At 39.3% G+C, this 25385-nt stretch overlaps 1 protein-coding gene across 1 annotated transcript in view; it reads left to right on the top strand.

Annotated features, from left to right (window-relative positions):
- The first annotated feature begins 23732 nt into the window (after nucleotides 1–23732).
- LOC122793805 (ER lumen protein-retaining receptor 3-like) overlaps nucleotides 23733–25385 on the top strand; it is a 262723-nt gene continuing 261070 nt past the window's right edge. Inside the window, exon 1 of the mRNA XM_044061976.1 lies at nucleotides 23733–24206. Within this exon, the coding sequence (XP_043917911.1) occupies nucleotides 24116–24206 (91 nt within the window). The 5' untranslated portion in view covers nucleotides 23733–24115. The remainder of the gene's footprint in view (nucleotides 24207–25385) is intronic.

Raw genomic sequence — 25385 nt, 5'->3', positions numbered from 1 at the left:
TGTTTCAGAGCTGGCTCTGTCTGATGCACAGAATACACAGCCGATACATGGTAAGGTAGAGGTTGTGTGGTGTGGCTGGCATCCTTTTTACTATGTATATGAGTCAGAGTAAGCTGTCAGTCCCTAGGACCCTAGGTTGTCAGTGCATGTGCTATGAATTGCCTCTTTGCCAAGGCCAGGGAATCCTGGGCATGCCTACATCTACCTACAGGGACAGGCTCAGGGGGTTCCTCCTCCTCTGAGTCCCCCTGTGCCTGTGACTATGGAGACTTAGGCTCTGGTGGGGGGGCTGTGTGTCCCTTCTCTGTGATGTTCCTGCTGCAGCTGTTTCTGCAGGATCATATTGTGTAGCATGGCACACTGTAAACATCTGCGCACATGTTGCTGGAGAGTACTGCAGGGCTCCACCTGATATATCAAGGCACCGGAATCATGAGACTTGAGCAGCCCAAACACACACTACATGGTGTTTCTAGTTTGTGTGTGTGCCTGATTATGGCATTCTTCAGTAGGTGTGTGTGCATTTCTGATGGGTGTCATCATCCATGGTTCCAGTGCATATCCTGCATCCCCCAGTAGATGGCTGTATGGGATGTTCCCCCTGGCAAACGTCTGGTACAGCTGTGATGCATGGCAGATATGGGAGTCATGATAGCTACCAGGGCTACCAGCACACACACTCATGATAATGCCCTGGGCATTGCACATGACCTGGCAGTTGATGTAGTGATACCCCTTGCAGTTGACGTGGACTCTACCTTCCTCACCGGGTGGTGCTTTGATGTGGACATGAGTGCAGCCTATGGCACCCAGCACCTCAGGGTAGTGTGCTACATGGTGGAAGAGATGCATATTGCTGGCCCTCTCCTCAGGGGTGTGAAGTGAATAAATGTACTCACTGGCATGTCTTTGCATGGCATCCAGGAACTAGTGGAGTACACTGGATGCAGATGCCTGTGAGACCTCCATTATGTCCCCAGCTGATCTTTGAAAAGTACCTGTAGCTAATATTCTAAGGGCTACATATTCCTTTCTTTCCACTGGGATGGGTTCCCCTCTCTTGGCTCTGGGTCTGAATTGTGGGCAGCAAAACTCAGTGGGTTCTTGTAGTATGACCCTGTCCACCCTGTAGCAATCTACAATCTCCTGCTCGGGTAGCTCTTGGAAGGTTACCCTGGGCCTGAACACTCTTCTCCTTCTCAGTCTAGGCTTATTGTCCATGGCACCATCATAAGTGCCCTCAGCCTCTAGCACATACAGATGTAGCAGTGCAGCAGCAGCCCCTATCATTCTTTTAGTTAAAATTCCCAAGTGTGTACTCTAGTGGTGCAGAGTATGTGGGAAAAATCAGATTGTAGAGTGTATGCATACTTTATAGTGGTGTGCTATATATGCAGCCTGTGTGACTGGCTAACTATAATACATTCCCACTGTCAGGTAGATCACTGAGGGGTTTGAATGGTCCAGTGTCTGTGGAACAGGGTTAACAGTACATTATACATGATTGGCTTTCCCAGGCTATCATTATTATTTTTTTAAATACCTTCCCTGCTAAGCACTGTGGCATGGAACGTAAACCCGCCATGCTAATATAAACACTGCTCAGCAGTCTGGACACATCCCCATGCATGTGTATGCTCAGCATAGCTTAAACCAGCTAAAACATGTGCCCTGCAGCTTAACAAAGCTTAGCAGCACTAGACAACACCCCCTTGCTTAGCTGAGCTGGGCGGCGAGCAAATGGGTGCCGCTGAGCTCCAATCCACTTAAACATAATGTGACACACAGCCTTTTGATGTCAGCTCCCTCTTCTGTGGACACAAACACGGTTCAGGGGCTACACCAGTTTAGTGTACAGACACAGTAGCCCATTTTTGCTTCAGTATCCCCAGCTCATTTGCATACTGATCCGTGCACACAGCCTGGATATTTTACTATTCCAGGACCTGCCTCCTTAGCATCCACTGAAATCTACCATTGTACATACTGCTTGCAGAGCCTTATAATACATTATTCTCACATACGTCTTGGTTTTGGATTTTACAATTTTTAATTTTTTTTTTTTTTTTGCATAATGGCACATTTGTGCACCACTGCGCTGTTCGCAAACACGACGTGGCTATTAAAAAAATATATATTTTATTATTTTGCATTATTTTTTTACACATACGGGACATAGTTTCTAACATATCTGTCCCTAATATGCAGTCCTTGACCTTCTAAAAGGGCTTTTACAGCCCCTGTTAAATTATTGCTTTCTTGAAAATGGTTATTTTCCGTGTACATTTCGCACACTTACACAGGGTCTGCACAACTATTTATATGCTTGCTGGATCACTCCAGCACCCTCATTTGACCTCATTTGCATGAAATTCACCTCCTTATGAGGTGTTCTGCATTCCACGGACACTTCTGCATCAGCACGCTCATGCACCCTCCTCTGCTCTATTTACTGTATCGCACGGCTGACATTTTCCATGTTAGGGCTGTGACACTATATCTACATGGAAAATCACTCCTTGTTGACTTTACTAAATTCCTCCAACCTGTTTTTAGCTTTGTCACTGTGATAACTAAATGTTAAGAACACCATCCAATATCCTAGATATCAATACTGTAACATTGTTTCAACACCTTTTATTTGGGATGAATCAGTTTTGCAACTGGTGGGTAATCTGAGAATGAGAAGTGTATTAAAACATAGGTTCATAGGTGTGTACTAGGCTAATGGCCTAGCCCATAGGATTACCCTGGCATCGTGCTGCCCAATCTTAGTTCCCAGTGCCTCTGTCAAGAGCCACTGGAGTGATCCCTGGGGTGAATTTTCTATTTCCCATCCACTCATCAAGATTTCTCTTGAAGAGGGCCAGTGAAATACTCTGCTTGACATGTATGGGAAGTCTATTCCATAGCATGGGCAGTCTCTGGGTTATGCACCTGTCCCTCCAGCTTGTTCTGTTGATTGTGGTAATGAGGATGAGGTCTCTGGAGCATATGGTGTGGAGGGATTGGGATTTTTTAGATGTAGCATTTCTAACAGAGCTTGGTCAGACATGGCTTTGTAAGTCAAGCAGAGATCACCTCTAAGTAGGCGATATGAGACAGAGAATAGTTGGAGTTTTTTTAGTCTGTCCATATAGGACAAGTGTTTAGGCCTAGGACCCTCTTTGTTAGGTACTCTTGCGACCCTCTCCAGTTGTTGCAGGGGTATAGTGAAGTACATGCCAAATGGGGCATTGTACTCGATGATTGGTCTAATGAGGGAAGAGTATAGGGAGACAATGACCACCTTTTTCCTGGATGCAAAACCCTTAGTAATGAGATGTGCCACATAGAAGGACTTTCTGATCACAGTGGCAATGTGGTGTTCAAAAGAGAGGTTGCTGTCAACCGGTGTTGCCAGATCTCTTATAACGCCTTCTGGGTTCAGTGAACTACCATCGATGTGGTAATTCATGGGAACCGGGTTTTTCCAAAATATATATATATATATATATATATATATATATATATATATATGTGTGTGTGTGTGTGTGTGTGTGTGTGTGTGTGTATATATATATATATATATATATATATATATATATATATATATATATATATATATATATATATATACACTCACACACACATATATATATATATATATATATATATATATATATATATATATATATATACATATATATATATATATATATATATATATACATACACACACACACACACACACACACACATATATATATATATATATATATATATATATATATATATATATATATATAGATATATATATATATATATATATATATGGGTCTACTTTGATTCACTGAAAACTCATTTCACTGAATTTCAAAACACTCACACCAAATTGGTGAAAGCTGAAATTACTGAAAATTCATTTCACTGAATCACATTTCGCTCAATGTAAGTACTGTTGGCAAATAAAATGTATACTCCCTTTTTCCCACTGTAGTGCGATCCTGGAGTTAGTATATATAGTTAGGGGGCACAGCCCCCCACATTCGGGGGGTGTGGGGTGTGTAGCTTCCAACCTACTTTTGGTTTTATATTGTTAGCTTTCAGTGAAATGAGATTCATAAATATAAAAGTTAAGTAGGTGGGGACTATGCCCCCCACACACCCCCAACTATATATACTAATTCCAGGATTGCACTACAGTGGGGAAAAGCGCATATATGTTTTATTTGCCCAACAGTACTTACATTCAGTGAAATGTGATTCAGTGAAATGAGTTTTCAGTGATTTCAGCTTTCAGCGATTTTTTGAGGGTGAATTAAAATTCAGTGAAATGAGTTTTCAGTGAATCAGAATAGACCCATATATATATATATATATATATATATATATATATATATATATATTTTTTTTTTTTTTTTTTCACTACTGAAGGTCTGATAGAGTAGGTGGTACAGTCTCAAATTTGCAAAAGGACAGCTAAAAGACAGCAGCAAAGAATGCAACTTGAGACTAGAAATTGCTCATACAGTAACTAATATCACTGGTATTAAATATAAATAATTTTAATATAATATATTAAGAACCCAGTGTATACCATCTATATCCCCTACAGTCCATTAGGATTTCCTGGTAAAACTTCTTGATGTAAAAATCAATGAAACTACAAATTTTGTGGCAGATTTTTAAGGGATACACTACTCAACATGAGAAAAAATGCACAGATATTAGCTGTATTAAATGCAGCAATTTGTTACAAACAGAATTAAATTTGAATAGAAATAGTGGTACTGGGTCTTAGCATTCATAAACATAGTATGCAGTTGCACAAATGCATTCTGTGCACCATGTTTACTATGCCACCTGTCATAACTGCTGTTCATAGACATGGATTGTGATAATGATGGGTGGTGTACAGAGGCTATGTAATACTCACTGGTGTACTTTAATCAGATCACCATATTACAACTTCAAACAATCCAAAACAGGGACAAACTCAGGGATGGATGGATAGAAGGGGAGGAATGATTTATGGCATAACAGCACAGTACAATGCACCAGGGAGAACCTATTTAGTAGAATATGATAGATCATAGCTCATAGTGTAGCCATTTCCTGCTGCATTGTATTCATTCTCATGCCAAACAGTGATTTATAAAACTTTCTCAGACACTAGCCATGAAAGCAGAACAAGGGTCATTTACATAATTTGCAAGATAGGGACCTAGGTCTGCATTTGCTTCCATTGGTGGCAGCTTGGCAGTGTCTCTGTGTGGGGATAAATGTGGTTATGTTTGCAAGGTTGCTGTACCATAGGGAACTCTTTTTAGATATGGTTTTCTACTATAAAAAGAAGTTGTTTATTTTAAATGCCAGTGTTTCTGCATAACTTCACAGGAAAAGGGGATCATTAAGGCCAGATGCACTACTCCAAATGTCGGTACATAGTTTTTGGTCAAGTAGCTTATGCAGCTGGTAGAGTATCTGTGAATCAAATGAGAATTAGGGGCTGCATTGCATGTGAGTTCCATGCATGGAGCACTTTGGCTAAATAAGTGAATATTGGTGGTTCAGTGGTAGATATCTTGCCCGCTGTGCGGGATGTCCAGGTTTGATTCCTGGACAATGCAACATGGCATTTGTGAGTTGGGTGTTGTCATAATGGTTAAGATGTTTCCCTTGCAGACACAAGGTGCAGGGTTTGATTCTCACATTTGGGAAGCATGGCTAGACTTAAGAAGCCCCCCTGAGGTTGTTAGTCTAGCAGTCACTTACTTCTCTGAAACAGGCTCCCCATCCATGAAGCAGAGTTCCTCTGAATTCAAGAGTAGGTTGGATAATTGTACAGGTCATATGGCACCTATGTCTCTAATGGACACAGGCAGCCTGTAAATGGTTCATCTTCCAGGCCTTCATTTTAAATCTTTAAGTTCCCAAGCCCCTGCTCATACTTATCAAGGAAACCAGAACTTGTCAGAGATTTAGGATGCATAGTTAGGCTTATAAAAGCACTAGTGGTCATTATCCTAGTGCACAACTATTACTGAGTCAAGGTCTGAGCCCATTGTAAAGTAGTCTTTACAATTCACAAAAGGCTTTGGTACACCATTCTAGTGTGTGGCAACTCTACTTTGTGGGGCACAATGTTCATAAATCCCACCCTTAAACATTTCACTGACAAGCCTAGCACCTTTCATTTCTGTCCATTCTGATAACATCTAAAATGAAGAGAGATAATGACAACATCTTTAGCCTAAGAGTAAAAGCATCCCATCATAAATTGTCTTTCCTAGACTATCAAAGGAAGCTATAGTGTAGTATGTGACAAACTTATGAACTCAAGACAGCCGTACTATCCTAAGTAACAGCACGAATGCTGACTAGTAAATTGCACTTACCAGTGGATTTCCATGAATAACCCTGAATCTCATTTTAATGTCTCTTTCCATTGTTTACTGACTTGTATACATTACATGAAATACTGGTTCTAAAAAATGCAGTATAAATTCTAAGGCCACTGATCTGTCTATTTGACATTAACACATATTAAAAGCTATACAGGACAATTATTGAAGTAATAATTCTCAGCAGCATATAAGCCACACAAAACTGGTAAAAACTACACTTGAGTACCTCTTTTTGGTAATTATAGTTGCTTTGGGCTAGGGCATATTCTTTTCTGTTCCTGCAAGGGAAAAATCTCATGACATTTAAGGGTAGATTTAATAGGGCTGGCAGATGGTGTTTCCCATACAACAAATAAGCCACAGCCAGACCTGTCAACCTCCAGACGAGTGAATCAGGGACAAAGGATGTTAAAATTAGGGACAGTCAGGGATACCTAATTAACGTAAACATGCATATTCAGATCACCATATTGCAACTTCAAACAACCCAAAACAGGGACAAACTCAGGGATGGATGGATAGATTTTGATTGTTGTTTTTATAAACTTAGAAGGTTGCTAGAATAACAGGTTTTGCAATAATATTCATTTTTGAAGGGTACATTCTAAAAAGCCGCGGTGGTGCAGTGGTAGCATTGTTCCCTCACAGCAATAGGTTCTCCCGTTCGATTCTCGGCTAGAGCGCTTTCTCTGTGGAGTCTGCATGTCCTCCCTGCGGTCGAGTGGCATTCGAAAGACATGCGTGAATGGGCGTGCCTTCGTTGAAGGTTGGGCATTGGGCTGGCACCTCAGCACTGTAAAAATCTACTGCCAATCATTAGCAGACCAGAGTTCTGCTGTGGCGATCCCTAACATAGAAAAGCCGAAAGAACAACAACAACAGCACTCTAATATCTCTCATTATTTAGTGACTGTAAACCACGTACTTTATGAAGAACACTAACTATGAGACAAATCCTGAACATTCTGAACATTAGAGATATGCTGAAAATTGTTTATTTTTTTGCCAGATAAACCCACTATATATAAATGTCCCTTTTCAGGTGCAAGTAAGGAGCACTGCTTGATTGAGTCACAGTAAAAAAAATTAAGCTGGAAGGAATCAAAATAACATTTTGGCAAAACAAAACAAAACAAAATAAAGCAAAAAAAAAAACAAAAAAACATAGCTTAGACCTCTTGGACATTTTCTCCCCTGTGCACTAACAGTTATTAAGAATAGCAAACTCAGGGACATATCCTTCGAGAAGCTGAACTATACAGCACAAGAAGAAGGAAGGTGCTACACCAATCTGATACCTCCTGTGACTGATGATACCACTTCCAAGCTACTACTTCTTCCATCCAGCAGACCCCAGGCCAATGATCAGTGATGTCTGCTCCCTCCAGTACCAAATCCACCATGGCAGCACTCTTCCACAGATCACTCCTTCATGAGGCTTCTGCTTTTACACTCCTGTCTTGAAAATGTCAGCAGTTCAACTGCTGCTCTGCTACAAACAACAAATGGCTAATTCCTCTTCCTGGTGGACTAAGCAGACATAACAGAATGCAATAGTAATCTTGTGTCCACTGCTGCATATTAAGAAGGCAAGAGAAATGAAAGAAGGAAGAGGTCACCCAGTATCATGCAAATTAGTTACAGCAAAACGATACTCCAGTTGCCTGAGACATCTGTAGTCATAAAAGAGGTCACTTTACTGTAAATAGCAGGTCTACAAGCACCTGAATCAGGCATTCAGAGCTACTGTTATGACTACCTTTGAAAATAGATGCTCTCAAGTAAACTGGGACACTTGAGTGGTATGGTCAAAGCCATAACTAGTGGTTGCAATGTACATCAAAACAAAAGATCGATGCAGATAACTCACCGCTGCATGGTTTATTTATGTCTATAAAGCTGATTATCTCAGTTCTTCAACAAATGGGAATCTACAGAGGCTGAGGATGGCATCAGGCAACTTGAGGGCAGATTTCCTAACCAGGGGAAAAAGTCTGAGATCATGAAATGAGATGGTTCATCAGTGCCTTGCAGGGAAGACTGAAATGGTAAAGCATGATCATGCCATAAGCAAAGAGAACTCAGTATCACATTAGTGTTGATTTCCTTGCTCCCACAGAAATGTGGAAAAGTAGTAGTTTTAATGACCACTCTCACTTCATATCATTCTCACTATAGAAGCCCGGCTGTATATTCAAATGTTAGAGAATGAAATAATAATGGGAAGGGGATTTGTAGCAAGTGTGGGGATTGTGGGTCCAAGGGGACAGCCAGTTAGTAGAGTTCCAAGATGGAAGAAGCCCCCCAAAAATGCTTCAAGTTCTTAGTATTGACTAAATTGTTTGGGAGGATTCCTTATGTGAGGTGTCTGCATGTTCACCTGTGTCTGACTGGGCTTTCCTTCTGCATTCCAAAGACATACCGTAGGCAGGCCGGTAGCTCTAAATTTGTGGGGGGGTGTGTGTGTGTGTGTGTGTGTGTGTGTGTGTGTGTGTGTGTGTGTGTGTGTGTGTGTGTGTGTGTGTGTAACATGGAGGAAAAGTATACATCAATTAGACAAGAGTCCCTAAAATGACTATCCTGGAAATTTCATGCCTAAAGTCTATATATTTAAAAAGTTATAACTTTGTGCAAAAATCCATCACTTATAATGGACAACTTGCTATTTTTTAAACATTGAGTGAAATTCATAATTTAAGGTGCAACAGTAAAACTTACACTGTACTGATAAGGTGAGAGTTTACTATTAAGTGATTCGTATTCATGCACACTTCCAGTAACACTATGGCTGGGATTCAGGAAAAGGCTCATTAGTAGAGATGATTGACCAATGCAGGTCACTCAGCTACTATGACAGTGAAAAAATGCAATTCAGAGACAGTTATGGCTACAAAAAGAAAGACTTCATTGTCATATGATTAGCATGTCTGTGAATCACACATTAGCCCATACTAGTGCCATCAGATCTGAGAGTGGTAATGTTCTGCCTAGCAGCCCATGCATTGTGTTTGCAAAGGTACACCTTACACATTTACATAAACACACACTTAAACAACCACGCACACACGCACACACACACACACACACACACACACACACACACACACACACACACACACACACACACACACACACACACACACACACATGCATATACACACACACACACACACACACACACACACACACACACACACACACACAGATTCAGACACCCATGTACACACACACATACTTATGTACACACACACATACTTACATACACACACACACAGATTTATGCAGCTTCATTCATGCCCCTACAGACATACACACATGTATATCTACACACACATACATGCAGTAATACTCCCTCATCTTTGCTGAACTTACCCTCACAGTGACTCCTCCCATAGGATTCAATGGATGACTGCCATGTTTCTGTGGTGATAACTTTTTCCTCCAGCAGTGAAGTTTTATATGGCAGAGCAATGCAAATTTATGGTGGAGAGCACATGGCTAACCAACATTAGCTGCTCCCTCTGACTGCCAATTTATCGGGTCTATATTAGCTGAATGAAACACAATAAGAGCAAATGCACTTTGGGCGACAGAAATGCAGCGAACACAGTGAATGCCGAAGTGCTTTTCCGCCGAAATTCAAAATATCGAAAAGTTTTGTTTGGCCAACCTCGGAAACCTGGTGTGATAACCAATGTAAAACAAACGTCACTAATGCCCTCAGTTAATCTCAACACTGAGCTTCTAACGTGATTATATGCATAAAGCAGCAGTTCCTCACTATATACAAACCCTATCCTAATAAACCGTAAATGTGACTAACTGTGACATGAAAACACCTAAAATAAACAAAATAATGTGTGTCTACATAACAAAACGTAAACATTAACACATTCTGAGATTCCATCTGGTATAGCTCACTAATGTAAATGTGCAATAGTTACTGACCTTAGGGTTAGAGTGCGGGTTAAGGTAAGTGCATATATAGTAATGCAGTCAGCCTACACCTTAGGGTTAGAAGTAGGGTATGTTTATATTCACATACTTCCTGCATTGGCGGGATATTGCATGTTAATTGAAATATATTTTGCAGTTTTAACAGTATTTTGCACATTTAACAGCACTTATCCTTTATTGGTGCACAATGTATGATGTTTGTACTATGTGCTCCGTAACCTTCTTAACTGAATAAGTCCAGTCTTGTCTATACCTTTTGCTGCTTGACGGAGTTACGTCACAGACAGCATTTGGCCAAGTATGACAGTTTGTTTTTCTGTTTTTCGCTCATTTAGCGGTTCATCTCTAACATACTTCGAGATGTATGTGTCGCCCAAAGCGCATTCGCTCTTATTGTGTTTCATTCAGCTAATATAGACCCAAATTATCTTGCAGCTCTGCCATTCGACTGTCCTTCTCATTTAGGCCCCACCAGGGGAAAACCTCAGTGGTAGGATAGTCTAAGAATCAGAATGGCTCACTGAGATGGGGAACACTGCCAGCTGAGCAACATATGAACGCTACTTCTCATCGTTCTCTTGTTCTAACTGCTCCCATCCACTACTCCACACCCTCATGCATTCCCTATATACAGGAGTTATAAACATCCAAGATACACCAAGTAGGTACAGGTAGCCTAGATAGAATTAATCCTATACCCTGCTCTCTCATTCAAATGCTGTTAGCACTATGCTATACAATACAAATATATCCCCTCCCACATAATTTTATAACTCATTTTTCAACTATAGTTTTCATTGTATCTCTTAAACTCTTTACAAACTTTTCTGTACTAAAATGTAAGAACACTAAACTTCTTCACAAAAATGTTTTCCCTCCTAAAGTATAAATCTATTTCCTTCCTGCAAGTTTAGAGCTACCAGAACTGTATAGATGCATACATGTTGATGTAAATACTTTACGGCATATACCTGTTTTGTAATTATGTTGTTATTTTTTCAAGGAAATATAACTTTTTTTTTTTTTTTTTTTGGAGAACTGCCTGAAATTCATTGTATTGTCGGAGAACTGCCTGCAATTCATTGCACTGTGATGGAGCTTTTCTCCCTGGTCCTAGTCAGCCTTTCCCTGTCAACAAAGACAAATAGATAATGTAAATAAATAAATACTGTCCTACCTCTTCAAACAATCTGTCTTACAGCTCCATAACAAACACTGTCTGTGCCATGAAACTTCCTATTTATCTCTGAATGGAGTTTCATATTCTATACACTGTCACAATGGGACATTTGTAATTTGTGGCCCCACCTGTGGAGAATAATTACTTATGAAATGTTATCATACACTAGTCTTGCTAGATTCCAAACCAGTCTTTTTATAGTGTCAAAAGAAGAATTAAGAGGCATAGTATATGAGATAATGCAATGTGTTTGCCTTAAATAATGTGCAGGAGAAGAAATCACCATGACCACTGTCAGACAGACTTTAAAGAGGTACCGCTGAAATCAACTTGTAGAATCCTATGACCAGCTACCATCAGGCCAGCAACTAATACTCAACACCTCTGTGTACATGGTGCAGTAGTGTGTGGGGATCTGGGAGAATGCATGGTCATTGGCATCTCTCTTTGCCTGCCCTCAGGTAGACCTCAAAGTGGGTACCAGCAGAATATGCTGTAGTATTCCTGTTATCTGCCATTACTGGGTTAGAACTCAATGCATAACTATTTCTGGTCTGCCAGGTTTTATTCCATTATCCCATCTTCATTCTTCAATACATTTCCTTATACTGTAACTACATTTCTTGTTTAACCTATTTATATGCAAAAATAAATAAATAATCTTGTGGTATAGTTCTAAAATAAACGTGGCACTAAGAATCTAAATACCCCATTTACATTTATTGCACAGAGAAAGGAAACCACTTGTAAGACCCACAGAGTCTAAATCCTTCTGTACAAAAGCAAACTGAAGAATATGTGAAAGTCTAATTTTTGCCTTGATTTACTGCATGAACATGTAAAATGAGAATAGTGATTCCAGGGACATGCCAGAATGCTTAAAATACCAGAAGAAAGTATGCAAAAGCGTAGCGAAGCTGTTTGAGATGATCTCCCAGCCATCATTACCATCATCGTTCTTATTATTGTTATTTTATTACTACTATTTGCTTATTTACATGTTTGTTGTGAGCAGATGCCTGATGCCTTAACAAGCGCCTGACAAGATACATGAACACAGAAGTAATTATCTAACACCTAATTTCTACAAAGCGTACAGTAACATTAGTATCATTTTCAAAATTCTTGAATGAAACACATTTTCTTCCTTCTTTATTTTCTTCTTTAAGCTAAACTTGACACCAGAGGGTCACTTACTAACCCTAAAGTCAACACTTTGGAAAAAGAATAGAAAAAAGTTATAGTGACACAGTGGTGGAGCATTTAACATTGCCACTTTATAGTGCTCGGTTCTCTGGTTTGGTACCCGCATGGGGTACTTTCTCTGTGTGCAGTCTGCATGCCCTCCCTTAATGTACACAATGTATTTATTTGTGTGTGTGTGTGTGTGTGTGTGTGTGTGTGTGTGTGTGTGTGTGTGTGTGTGTGTGTGTGCACACGTCTGTGCGCGCATTTGTGTGTGTGTACAACTTGCATTGAGCAGGTTTCCCATTCGTGATTCATTCTTTGCGTTACACTGTTGAATGATGAGATAGGCTTTGTCTCTAATGATAAAGTAGATATAAAATTAAGGAGTATAGAAAACAAGGCCACTTAAGCTCCCTTGCAAACTGCTTCTCCTTACTTCCTATCTAACATATGTCTACTTGGTCATTGCAGGTAGTTGAGTAACACCTTTAAAAGGATGCTGTGTTCTGTAGCAAAGATGTATAACTGGAAATACAAGAGTCCTTCCTGGCTGCTGCTTGAAGATGTAACTGCTCACTTTCTACATACTAACATAAAGACAGAAAGCAAGAGTTTTGTAAAGAGTAAACAGAAATTATTGAAACTTTTACAGTACATCTGACTATACGCTATGCTGCAATGCAACACAGACAGTTATGAAAACAGCCAGGGAAGGATGCTAATGTCAATACTGTTTTGCACTTAGACATCACAATTCTCAATTCATACTACTCAGTCATAACTAAAAATTCAATTCTCCAATAAAAAGAATTCAGTGATAACTTTTCTGCAACACCAGCTATTGCGATTATCAGTGTCAGTCCTGCTTTATGCATTACTAGACTCATTTTATGTTAGATGCTTTAAAACAACTGGCAGTCAGTTTTCTAAAACCAAACTGTTTTTACAGACAGGATTTACTATGAAACAAAACAGCACGAGTATATAACATAAAATAAAATAACAGTAAAAAAGAAATAAAATCCAAAATGCTGAAACTGTAAAATATTGTAATATCAAGTAACAGAATATATTGCAGTCTTGAATTATTGTAGAGTAAATAACAAAAATCAGTTTTGTGAGTGAAATAGCATGATGAATGTCAGCACAGTACGCATCACATATAATCGCATAATGACATAAAAACAAGTGTCGCTTTTTAAGAACAATTGGGTGAGCAAATGATGGAATCAAACATGGTGGCACAATTCCTAAACATATAAAATGAATGTGATGACCCATAGCTTGTCTGCACATCATCATTTTTCTGTGCGCAGATTATTGCCTGTAGGACATCACTCGTGTTAACAATCTCCCATGGGAGCCCATGTCCATGATGTTACACATCACTTGTGTTAACAATCTCCCATGGGAGCCCATGTCCATGATGTTACACATCACTCATGTGTTAACATTCCCCCATGGGAGCCCATGTCCATGATGTTACACATCACTCATGTGTTAACAATCTCCCATGGGAGCCCATGTCCATGATGTTACACATCACTCATGTGTTAACATTCCCTCATGGGAGCCCATGTCCATGATGTTACACATCACTCATGTGTTAACATTCCCCCCATGGGAGCCCATGTCCATGATGTTACATATCACTCATGTGTTAACATTCCCCCATGGGAGCCCATGTCCATGATGTTACACTTCACTCATGTGTTAACATTCCCCCATGGGAGCCCATGTCCATGATGTTACACATCACTCATGTGTTAACATTCCCCCATGGGAGCCCATGTCCATGATGTTACACATCACTCATGTGTTAACATTCCCCCATGGGAGCCCATGTCCATGATGTTGCACATCACTTCCCTCTATGTCAAAAAAAGTTTTCCAGCAGCTAACATATTACCACCTCCATGAAAGAGACATTACCGATCACTACCATGTGGACAGAGATTTTACACGGACTTAGTAGACATGTGCCAACTTCACATGGAATCAAGGAAGACTTCCTATCTCAGTAGACCCAAAGGTTTGTGTAGTATTAATCATCCTTGATATGGGGAGCTTTCAGAGTCAGAAAGGTGATACATTAGGGGATTTGCAGGCATCAGCCTCAATAATCCTACAACAATTCCTTGATGAGATGCTGCAGAATGAGGAGGAGCATGTTTTCTTTCCACAGACAGCAAAGGATGGTACCTCCATAATGTAGACATTCATTCAATGACATAAACCATTTCTCTGAGGCCCTAGTGGCCATTGACTGCATTCAGATTGCCTTCAAGATATCCTGTATATCAACCAGAAGGGCTTCCACTTCATCAGCTGCTAGATTGTGTGCAATGCACAGGTTAATATATACAAAGTGTCTGTGATGCAATATATACAGTGTCTGCAATGCACAGGTTAATATATACAATGTACCTGCAATGCACAAGTTAATGTGTACAATGTGCCTGCAATGCACTGGTTAATATATTCAGTGTGTCTGCAATACACAGGTTAATATATACAATGTGTCTGCAATGTGCTGGTTAATATATACAATGTGTCTGCAATGCACAAGTTAATATATACATTGTGTCTGCAATGCACTTGTTAATATATACAATGTGTCTGCAATGCACAGGTTAATATATATACAGTGTGTCTGCAATGCACAGGTTAATATATACAATGTGTCTGTACAGCATGCAGGCAGTTCTCATGCATCACACACCTTTGAAAAGTGCAACCTCTACCAGTATTTCATATAGGGTGATTTTCCACAGGGCCATCTAGTCAGTAAGTGCACATACTGCCACCCATAAAACCCCAAGTAGTCAGATCCCAGGAATGTGGGTAGCAAAACACTTGTAATACTGTCCATGGCTGTTTGCTGCAGGTGGTGCAGATATACTTTGGAACCATGGCTGATGATCACCATCTTCAGATCCCAGACCATAGTGGAGATAGTATATAACACCATACCGTCACAGATATTTAAACATGATTGAATATGTAATATGTAAACCACAACCACTTCTATTTATAGCGCTTGTGTCTGTTGAATGAAATGGATATACTGGAATTTGAAGCCCTGCCTGTGTTCCTGCTTTTGTCATGACTAAAAATGTGTTCAGACTACTGAAGACCTGCTTCCACTGCTTGAATACATCTGGTGGTGCACTGTAGTACAAGATATCTGTGGCCTGTGCCATACTTTACAACACAGTGCTATGAAAATGACTACAACATGGGGAGACAAAAGTACTCTTTGACATACCTGTGCCAGCAGTGGAGGAGAAACAGAATAATAAGTCAGAGGAACTGGCAGCAGTGGAACCCCATGAGAGGATTAGATCATGGCACTGACAAAGATTTGGCATCTGGTCCACAGCTATGGGTTGTGATAAGACAAACATAAATATAAAACTGATGTATGCAAAACTACACCCAGATTATAGCAATCTCATCCCTAGTGAAACAGTTGGCCCACAGCATAAACCACTGGTTGCCACAATCAGTTACAAGCAGTAGTCAGAGAAGGCTTTAAGGTCAACAGAGATGAGACTGAAGACCTGGAATTTGACTGGAGAGAAAACACAAAAGAGTTCAAGGAATTACTCAGAGCTTTAGCATGTTAAGAAGAAGAGGAAATACATGGTGTTGAAGAAGAAAGGCAGCTCCTCAAAACAGCATGTGTCAGGACTACAGAACAGATATGTGGCTGAGCCAGATATGGAAATGAGGTACATACAGAAAGCTGGTGGTGGAATGCAGAAGCCCAGGAAGTCCACAAAAGAAAGAAGAAATGCAGGAAAAAGTGGGAGACAGAAAAGGCAGACCAGTCAAAGAAGGAATACCGGTTGGGTAACAAAGAGGCAAACAGGGGAGTTGCACTAGCAACGAACAAGGCATTAGAGATACATTAATGTTAGATGGCCATCAAAGCAATCTAGTGTACAACCTGAAGTGCAAATTTATTTTCCTTACAGAGATGAGATGTTGATGGAAGATTTTCAAAGATCCTAAAATTGCTGTTCCTGCTTCCTTACAATGTGAATACATCCAGATTTTGCATCATGGTCACCAGGTTCTGAATCTGCCAAAAGAAGGGTGAGAGGACTAGCATTTTGGCCTTCTCTAGCAAAAGACATCGCTAAATAACTTTTTTCTTGTTCAGTATGCAACAGTACTAAACCGCGTTTCCAAAAAGAACCACTTCAGCTAAGTCAAGTTTCTCAACTAACTTGGTCAACATTAGCCACTGATATATTTGAGTGGAACAATCATCATTACTTAATGTTAATAGACTCTTATTCGAACTGGTTTGAGATCAATTTACTACCTAACCTAACATCCACTGCTGTTATCACCAAGTTGAAATGTTATTTCTCAGTCCATGGTAGTCGACACAAAGTTATCTCTGTCAATGGCCCCCAATTTACCAGTCAGTTGTTTCAGAAATTTGCAAAAGAATAGGACTTTGTACATGTTACTAGTAGTCCAGAACACCCACAGTCAAATGAACAAGCAGAACGTGCAGTACAGAGTGCTGTTACTAGTAGTCCAGAATACCCACAGTCAAATGGACTAGCAGAATGTGCAGTACAGAGTGCAAAGCAATTACTAGAGAAGTCAAAGCAGATAATACCAATGTCTTTTTGAATTTACTCAATCTTAGAAACATACCCTGTGACAATATACTTGGCTTGCCTGCTCAGAGACTTCTATCTAGGCAAAACAGAGCAACATTGCCTATCAGTTCCAGTTTGTTGAGGCCTAATGCTAAGAACAACAGAACAATCAAAGCCCAGCTAGTCAGAAAGTGTTCTTTCCAGAAGTCCAGCTTTGATAAATCGAGCAGATTTCTTCGTCCATTGAAAAAAGGAGTGAAAGTGAGGATACAAACAGTGAAAGGTTTCGACTGGATTGGACAAGTAACAGGTATATGTACTGAGCCAAGATCCTACTTCATAGAATCTGAGGGTGTGGAGTACAGGAAAAATTGCAGACATCTTCTTACTGTATCAGAAATGATACAGCAGCATTGTTCCTATGATACAGACTGTAGATCTCAGAGCAATCCAGGCAATGTTGCTGTTGCAGAACGTGTCTTAACTTCTACTTCCATTCCTGATGATGTTCCTGATGTCCCCAAAGCTGAATATTCAGCAGACACAGTCCCATTTGCAAGACCTAGTTCTAATCTCTATGTCACATGATTTGGTCGCATTTTGAGACCTAGTATGAAATACACAGCAACCTAGACATAATTCTCTATATGCATTTAGTTCTGTATAACTGCATGTCAAAGAATTATTTTGTATCAATTACATGTCAATGTCGTCAGTAATGCATGACTCATTTTTCAAAGTTGGAGGATGTAGAATAGTGCGTGTGTGTGTGTGTGTTGTACCTTTAAGAAGCATTTCAAAGACAGCACGTGCATATAAATAGCAAGCACGTGTTAGCTTCAGTGCCATTTTGAGAGTGCAGCTAAAGAGTGAGCATGTATGAGTGTGATAGCTAGTTTGTTTATAAGTTTATCTAAGTTAAAGTTATTAAGCCTCAATCCTGATGTTTGTACATAATAAAGCTGCTTGAACAGAACCCACAGATGTTCATCTGTTTTATCCTGACCAGACGAGCAACGATGTCTGTCAAGCCAAGTGGGTAACAATAACTCTTATCTTTTAAAACTCAAAGATATCTCTGGTTACATAACATTGTTTTGTCAAGTAACAGGCTTCACAATTCCATTAATATTTTACCACTGACATTGTGCCCCTGTTTAGTTAAATCCTACTGATGGACATTCATTTCACTAAAACTAACAACATAGACAGGTTCAGGTACCTGCAACACCTGTAGCTGCATGAGTGAGGGGATTAACCATCCTGGACTGTGTGGGGCCCCTCAAAAGCTGTGGCTGATTGGGGAAAAAATGTACCAATTTCCTAATTATGTTCTTTAACCTGAACAGGGCTGGGATGTGAACCTGTTAGGATAAAGCTGGTAATGAAGATGAGCAAGGTAAGCACTGCAGAGATCAGTGGAGTGACTGATCTTAATGCATACCTTGAATTTTAAGAAGAGCTGATGCTTCCAGTCATCACGGATGGTTTTCTCATTCAGGGCGTTTTATACTTACTGACAGAACACCAGATACTATAATTCTCAATTTCTTTTCTCAATAATTCTGAACAAAGCCAAAAATAATACCAAAATAAAGGCTCAGAATTAGGAACACATCTATTTTCTTACAAAGTTAATAGAATAACACATTTTGCATCAACATACATTTTTTGGACAATAAGAAGAATGAAACTCTAATCTCTGGATTTATTGACTGCCTATAATCCTGAATGATTTACTAGCAAGTCAAACTTTTTACTAGGGATAGAGCAAAATTAAGGCAAAATCATAGACAGTCTGTGAAATCAGGGACAGTAACAGGAACGCATTACTCCTCAATGAGGTAAATAAAAGTGATTTACCTCTGCTGCAACTTGATAACTGCTAGACAACAGTCACTGATTTGGTGTAGCAATATCAGTGTTGTTAATGTATTGCTATTTGCTGAAATGTGTAAAACCAATATTGCTATGAGTTATGCGTGTGTGTGTGTTTGTGTGTGTGTGTGTGTGTGTGTGTGTGTGTGTGTGTGTGTGGCAGTGCATGTGTGTGTGTATCCGTGTGTGCACATTTGTGAAAAAAAAAACACTGATTTTTATCTGTGCACACACCCAATAATGCGGGGACATTACTCTTCTGGGTATCAGTACAAAAATGCAGTTCATATATTTCAAAAGTAAGGCATAAAATATATCACAAAACATTCAGACTCTTAGATCTTCTAGGAGTCTAGTGGTCCCCACTCTTCAGACTGTATAAACTGATTTTGACCTGGACTTAGTGGTAGCTTCTGCTCTCAACTGTACCCATTCTAAAACCAGCCCTGCTCAGATGTGTGTATATGTAAGGTTGCTTAAGCTTTTGTGGGTGTTGGGGATTGTGTGTTCATTACTACTTTAATTTTTATCCCAGTCAAAACTTAGAGGGGTGCACAGGAGGTCATTATAGTCTGTGTTTTGGCTGGGGACGGTAAGGTCATTGCTTCTTTTACTTTTCTCACAGTTTCTAGTGTGTACAAAGAAAGTTACTATAACTTGTGCAGGGGCAGTGTACTGTTTAGGAGCAACAAAGTGGAATACATTACTATAATCATTTTTTTCACTTTCTTCACAATCACACATCAGGCATGTATACAGGTGGCTGCCTTTGAGGTTGGGAGGGGTAGGGAGGCAGGCAGTATTCCCAGATAGGATTGATGTTGCTTCACAATATCTTGTTTACTGCAAGCTACTATTTTTGTCAGCTTTGAACATTACGTCTTGGGCACAACTTATGTCTTCCTTAAAAGAAAAAAAAAAATAAGACAAACTTTTTTTCTTACTCATTATTTTTTTAGGCCACCACTGCATTAAAATGTTGGGAAAATGCACAAAAATGCATCCCAGAGTACCTATAACTTTATTGGTTTCTGCCCTTGCTTATTGAATTTAATGTACTGTCTTGGTCAGGAAAGTTGTGCTGAAAGGATGCAAGGAAAATTAAAGCTGAACACAGCATACACACATTTCTTTCCTTGATCATAATTTCTGTTCAAGCCATCACTGGATGAAAAGGTTGTGTAAAAATAAAAATAAAATAACATGCACTTCAGAGCATATAGAAAGTTATGACCTTGAAGATGCTAAAGAGTTAAAGCAAAATCTGAGAAAAGGAAGGAAAAAGTAATGCTCATGACATGTGGACTCCAAGATGGAGGGGGCAGAGAGGACACCGGAGTGTGTGTGTGTGTGTGTGTGTGTGTGTGTGTGTGTGTGTGTGTGTGTGTGTGTGTTGGGGTATGAAACAGTAGGGAGTGCCTATGCCTCCATTTCACCTAAGTTCAACTCTGTACATTGAGTCATTGTAATATATCATTCTTGCAACTAAATGCCAGCAACTGTGAATGTTCCTCTGTGAGATGGGCCAACATTGTGTGGTGCACAGTCCTGTTTTAATGTAAGAGCATTGTAGCTGCAGGTCATTCTGTGCATACTACTCCTAAAAGTTTGCAGCATGTACTTCAAGGTTACTTAGGAGGAGTGGGAATGACAGGATGATACTTGAACATGAAGTGCCCCGGGGGCCCAACATGACATTTGGTGGGGTCCCCAAAATGCTAACCCTGGCCCTAATTCCCAGTGTTAAGTATCATTGCAATTATATTAAAGAAAATAATTAAAATTTGTATTTTTATAGTAGTGTAAATACTGAACATTCACAACTGCATACTGTTTAGCAATCACATGGCATGAGTGACAAAGAAATTTTGTCAGTGTAGGTTTTTAATTATGCAAGCTTACTGCTCACTTGGTCCAACATTTTCCTTTACTGCTGATGGCAATTTAATGCCAATTGTTGTGGCAGGAGTTTAATTTTTCAATTTCCTCTGACATATGCCTATGGTTTAAGACTACACTGAAATTAAAAGTAGATATAGTGTTTTTTTCCTCATGTTGTGCTCATGTTGTGCTACTGAACAATCCAGTGGAAGTTATAAATTCAGTAATGGTTATGAATGATTGGCTTGTTTTAGAGAATGATAATCCTCCATTTTAATTAAAATTTCATCCCTTTACAGAAAAATCAGCAGCACTTTTGTAGTAAACAGGACCTTTTAACTAGTAAACAGAATTGTACTGTACAGTGAGGCAAATTAGATATGGAAATCAACCTGAGTATCAGCTTTTTTTTTTCCTGCTGTGCTGCATATTTCACAAAGCTTGTTTTAGTTTTACTATCTTACCTCTGCAGGTAAGATAATCTAAAAGTATAATGCAACGGGCATGTATCAACATGCCTGTATAAGTCTTTGTTAAGAAGAGATGTAGGTGGGTAAAATTTCTAAATGTAATTAACACTTCTTTTCTGTGTAACATTTGTATACTATATAAAATGGCTGCTGCTGCTACTATTGACATTTTATATCAGGAACACAATGGCAGTGCCATGCACTATAAAAGCTGACTGCCCCAACTTACGAGAGTACTTTGCAAAATTTGTTCATTGTCCTGCACCTTAGCACTGTCCACCATCTACCAGAAACTCCACTTCCATCTTTACAGGTCTCTAATCCATATCTCTCAACCTCTTAGCATCAAGAATTCTGGGAAAGTAAAAAACAATTGGGGACAAAGGCCAAAACTGGGGGGGGGGGGGCAGATTTTAATTATTGCTCTTATGAACTTAGAAAGTTGTTAAAACAACATATTTTGAATTAACATGCATTTTCTGAAGGACACGAAGGCTGAACTCAAAATGACTTGTTTAATTTAGTGACTTTAATATTCAATGCTTTGTCAGAAAAGCACATATTTTAAGAGGAACAAACAAAAATATGGAGCATAAAATGTGGACATTCTGCAAATTTCTGGACAGATAAGAGGTATGCACTTATGCACAAAAGATTGATATTATTTGCTGTCAAATGTGTATAAAGACATTAGAAAATATGTGTGGAGAAATAATTGATATACCTGTTGTTAAAAATATATAAAGACATTAATAAATTGTCTTTTATTAAGGCATTACAGATATATGTACATTACACTGGAAATGGGAGGCACAACTGAGAAATAGTGAAGAAACATACCAGCAATTGTACTCAAGAATGCATTTCCACTCACAAAGCCAACAAGCTAGTATGGTTCCTGCCTGTCCACAGATCCTATTTAGGCAACTGTGTTATGCCTGCCACATTTTCAGATACCCAAAGTAAGATACTTTTTTATGGAAATTTGAAATTTTGCAGGACAAACTATATCCATACAACCAGTGCAAATGACTGGAGTTCACTTTTTGCCGGAATAATGGCTCAGTAATGTAGAATTTCCACTGTATCTGTTGTTTCATATAATATTATGGTGTTTCAAAGAGAAATAAATGTTTTAAGTAGTTATTAGAGGAAATTTAAGAAATACTTTTTGGTGTAAAATCTCAGGACAGTTGCTATTTTTCGTGCTCCCTACCCCCATACAGCTGCCCAAATAGGGGCTCTTTTGCATAAAGATAAAAACAAAAGTAAAATAAAAATAAAATGGCAATTGTCTTGAGTTTTTAAAGCAATAAATATTTTTGTAAGGTTGTGTTATAATCTCATTGCATGCTTTTCTCCCATTAAATATGTTTTTTGGAGCTTTTCTCCCTGAGCCTCCGTTTGCATGAACAACGTCGGACCTTCCCTAACTAAATGCAAATAAATATATGTTTTGCTAACAGTGCAGAACAGTTTAGTCTGTATCTGAAACGCTCAATTTCTTGAAAAGTCAGCTTTTATTCTGGGGGGAAAGTGAATCCCGGTCGTTTGCACTGGTTGTTGATGTGGTTTGTCCTATAAAATCTCCTTGTTCTATTAAAAAATGCCCATTTGGGGCATATGTAATGGTTGCATCGCTCATAGCTCTCACCCTTCTATCTCCAAAATGAGGAACACTAGCCTCATAATGTGGAACAAATGGGCAAAATGTGGAACACGTACTAATGGCTTACGAACAACTTCAGCTAGGAAGGTCATAGGATGGTTAAAATATGCTGGTTTTACTTATAAAGAAGCTCTTTTAATGAATTAATATGATTCATTTCAATTTACCATGGATTTCACTTAAAAAATTCCCAAAACTGAATGTTACAGACCGTTTAGACGTGGAACTTATTGGAACTACGAGGAACATGAACTTTTTAAGACCCCAAATGAGGTACGTTCCTTGTAATGAGGTACACGAGAGACATAACATCGCTATGGGTGCAGTAACTTTTATATTTACTGTGCAAACAGCTGGCGTTACTGTCTAGCGCCCTGGGATATTTCTCTGAAGAAGCCCACAGGCTGTTGTAATATCAGACTAGTATTGTGATTGGTCACAAGATCAGCTGGCAGCGCTACGGCCAGCTCATCACTCAGTTTTTTTCTAACACGTTTCTTTTTGAGGGCTGTTCTGTAATTTGAGAAAGTAGTGTCAACAATAAAATGACTGTTTGTAGGACTGTACATGTTCCCTTTTACACTTCCCAGGAATCCTGAATCCTGATAGAAGCCACGTCACCCAGGCCAGATGTGCTTCAGCACAACTTGTGTTGAGTTGGAGACAAGTTTTAGAACAACTTCTGCTCGCTGATGTACAGAAATTATCGGAAACATCGCTGGTAAACTGCATATCACACCCAGAAAAGGAAAACAAAGAACCTCATTAATGATACTGAAACAGTCTTAAAATTTTAATTTACGGGCACTCGATGAAAAAGACGTTTTCGTAGTTTATACACTGTTTTTGTTTTCATTTTTATCTACACACACTAGTTCAAAATGAATGTTTTTCGTCTTTGCGGGGATTTATCCCATCTGCTGGCGATTATTATCTTGTTGGCGAAGATGTGGAAGACACAGTCTTGTGCAGGTAATTCTCTCAATGCTGTTGCTGTAATTATGACATTTGGGTGGCATGCTTAGTCTGCTTGTACGGGCATGAGAATATTTTCTTTTTTTTTTAAATTAATATCGCTTTAGCTTTGTTTTTTAAGTATTAAGATCACTTTAAAAGTACGTTGTAAGAGCACTATATTGTATGCAGCTCCTCTCACAATATGCTGCTATGACGTGGCATCAGACGGCGCAGGAATCCTAAATATGGCCCGGGCATCTGAATAATGTAGACAACCGTCATTACTAAAAAGGGCTGTTTAAGTGCACTGTCACTTGTTACTCTGTGCACCAGGTTCTATGCACATCACTCGTAATTTAAAGTCTGACTAGTTGTTAATATGCAAACTACATAATTTAGGATGTTTAGTTATGCATGCAACGTGTTTTGTATTTCATTTTCCACGTTCCACCCTTTATGTGGTTAATTATCTGTTTTTAGGACAGTGCTCGCCTCGACAGCGGGCTGAGATGTGTAGACACTTATTTCCTTATTGTCAGAAATTACTCGGTTCTATAAAGGCGGCAATTAACTTTTACAGCTGTAGTCGTATGAGCATCTTTGCAGAGCAGTAGCCAAGAAAGTAGAAGGCGGTTCCCAGGGCCGTTTGATCCCTCGCCAGTTTTTTTTTTTTTTTTTTTTTTTTTGAGCTTACCGAGTGATGTTTGATTGGGTGTTACACACACACACAATGTACCTTACCATGAGAGAAAGTAAGAGGAAACCGAATGTCAACGATTAAGCACGAGGAGCTACAGACGGGGAAGTGACTTAGATAAAACGTCAGTCGCTTTGGGAGGCCTTATTAGTACTGAATTAAACTGGACACTTTTGTATTTTTCAGTATGTTCATAAAATTTTAATCTTCATTTTATAGTACAGATTCCCGTTTCTAGCATGTTTACTGTTAAGAGTGTTATGTATTCTCCGTAACCTTTAATTATCCACAACCTATACTCTAAAACTTCATTTGCAACCTCTTAAACCCATTTTTCTTGCCACTGTAAAAGCTACTGTTTGACAGAGTACGTGTGCCAGATAGGTTCATAGGTAGGTAGTAGGCTATCTGCCCGAGGGCATTTATAAGCCTAGTTGGAGTGTGTTGGCTTTCGCCGCCCCATTGATTAACTGAGCCTCTGTCAAGCAGAGCCAATG

Source organism: Protopterus annectens, chromosome 1.part0, assembly GCF_019279795.1.
Source record: "Protopterus annectens isolate FY-2018-M chromosome 1.part0, PAN1.0, whole genome shotgun sequence".
NCBI lineage: Eukaryota > Metazoa > Chordata > Ceratodontiformes > Protopteridae > Protopterus > Protopterus annectens.
Note: the sequence above shows the minus strand (reverse complement) of the source record. Positions and strands in the feature narration are given on the sequence as shown.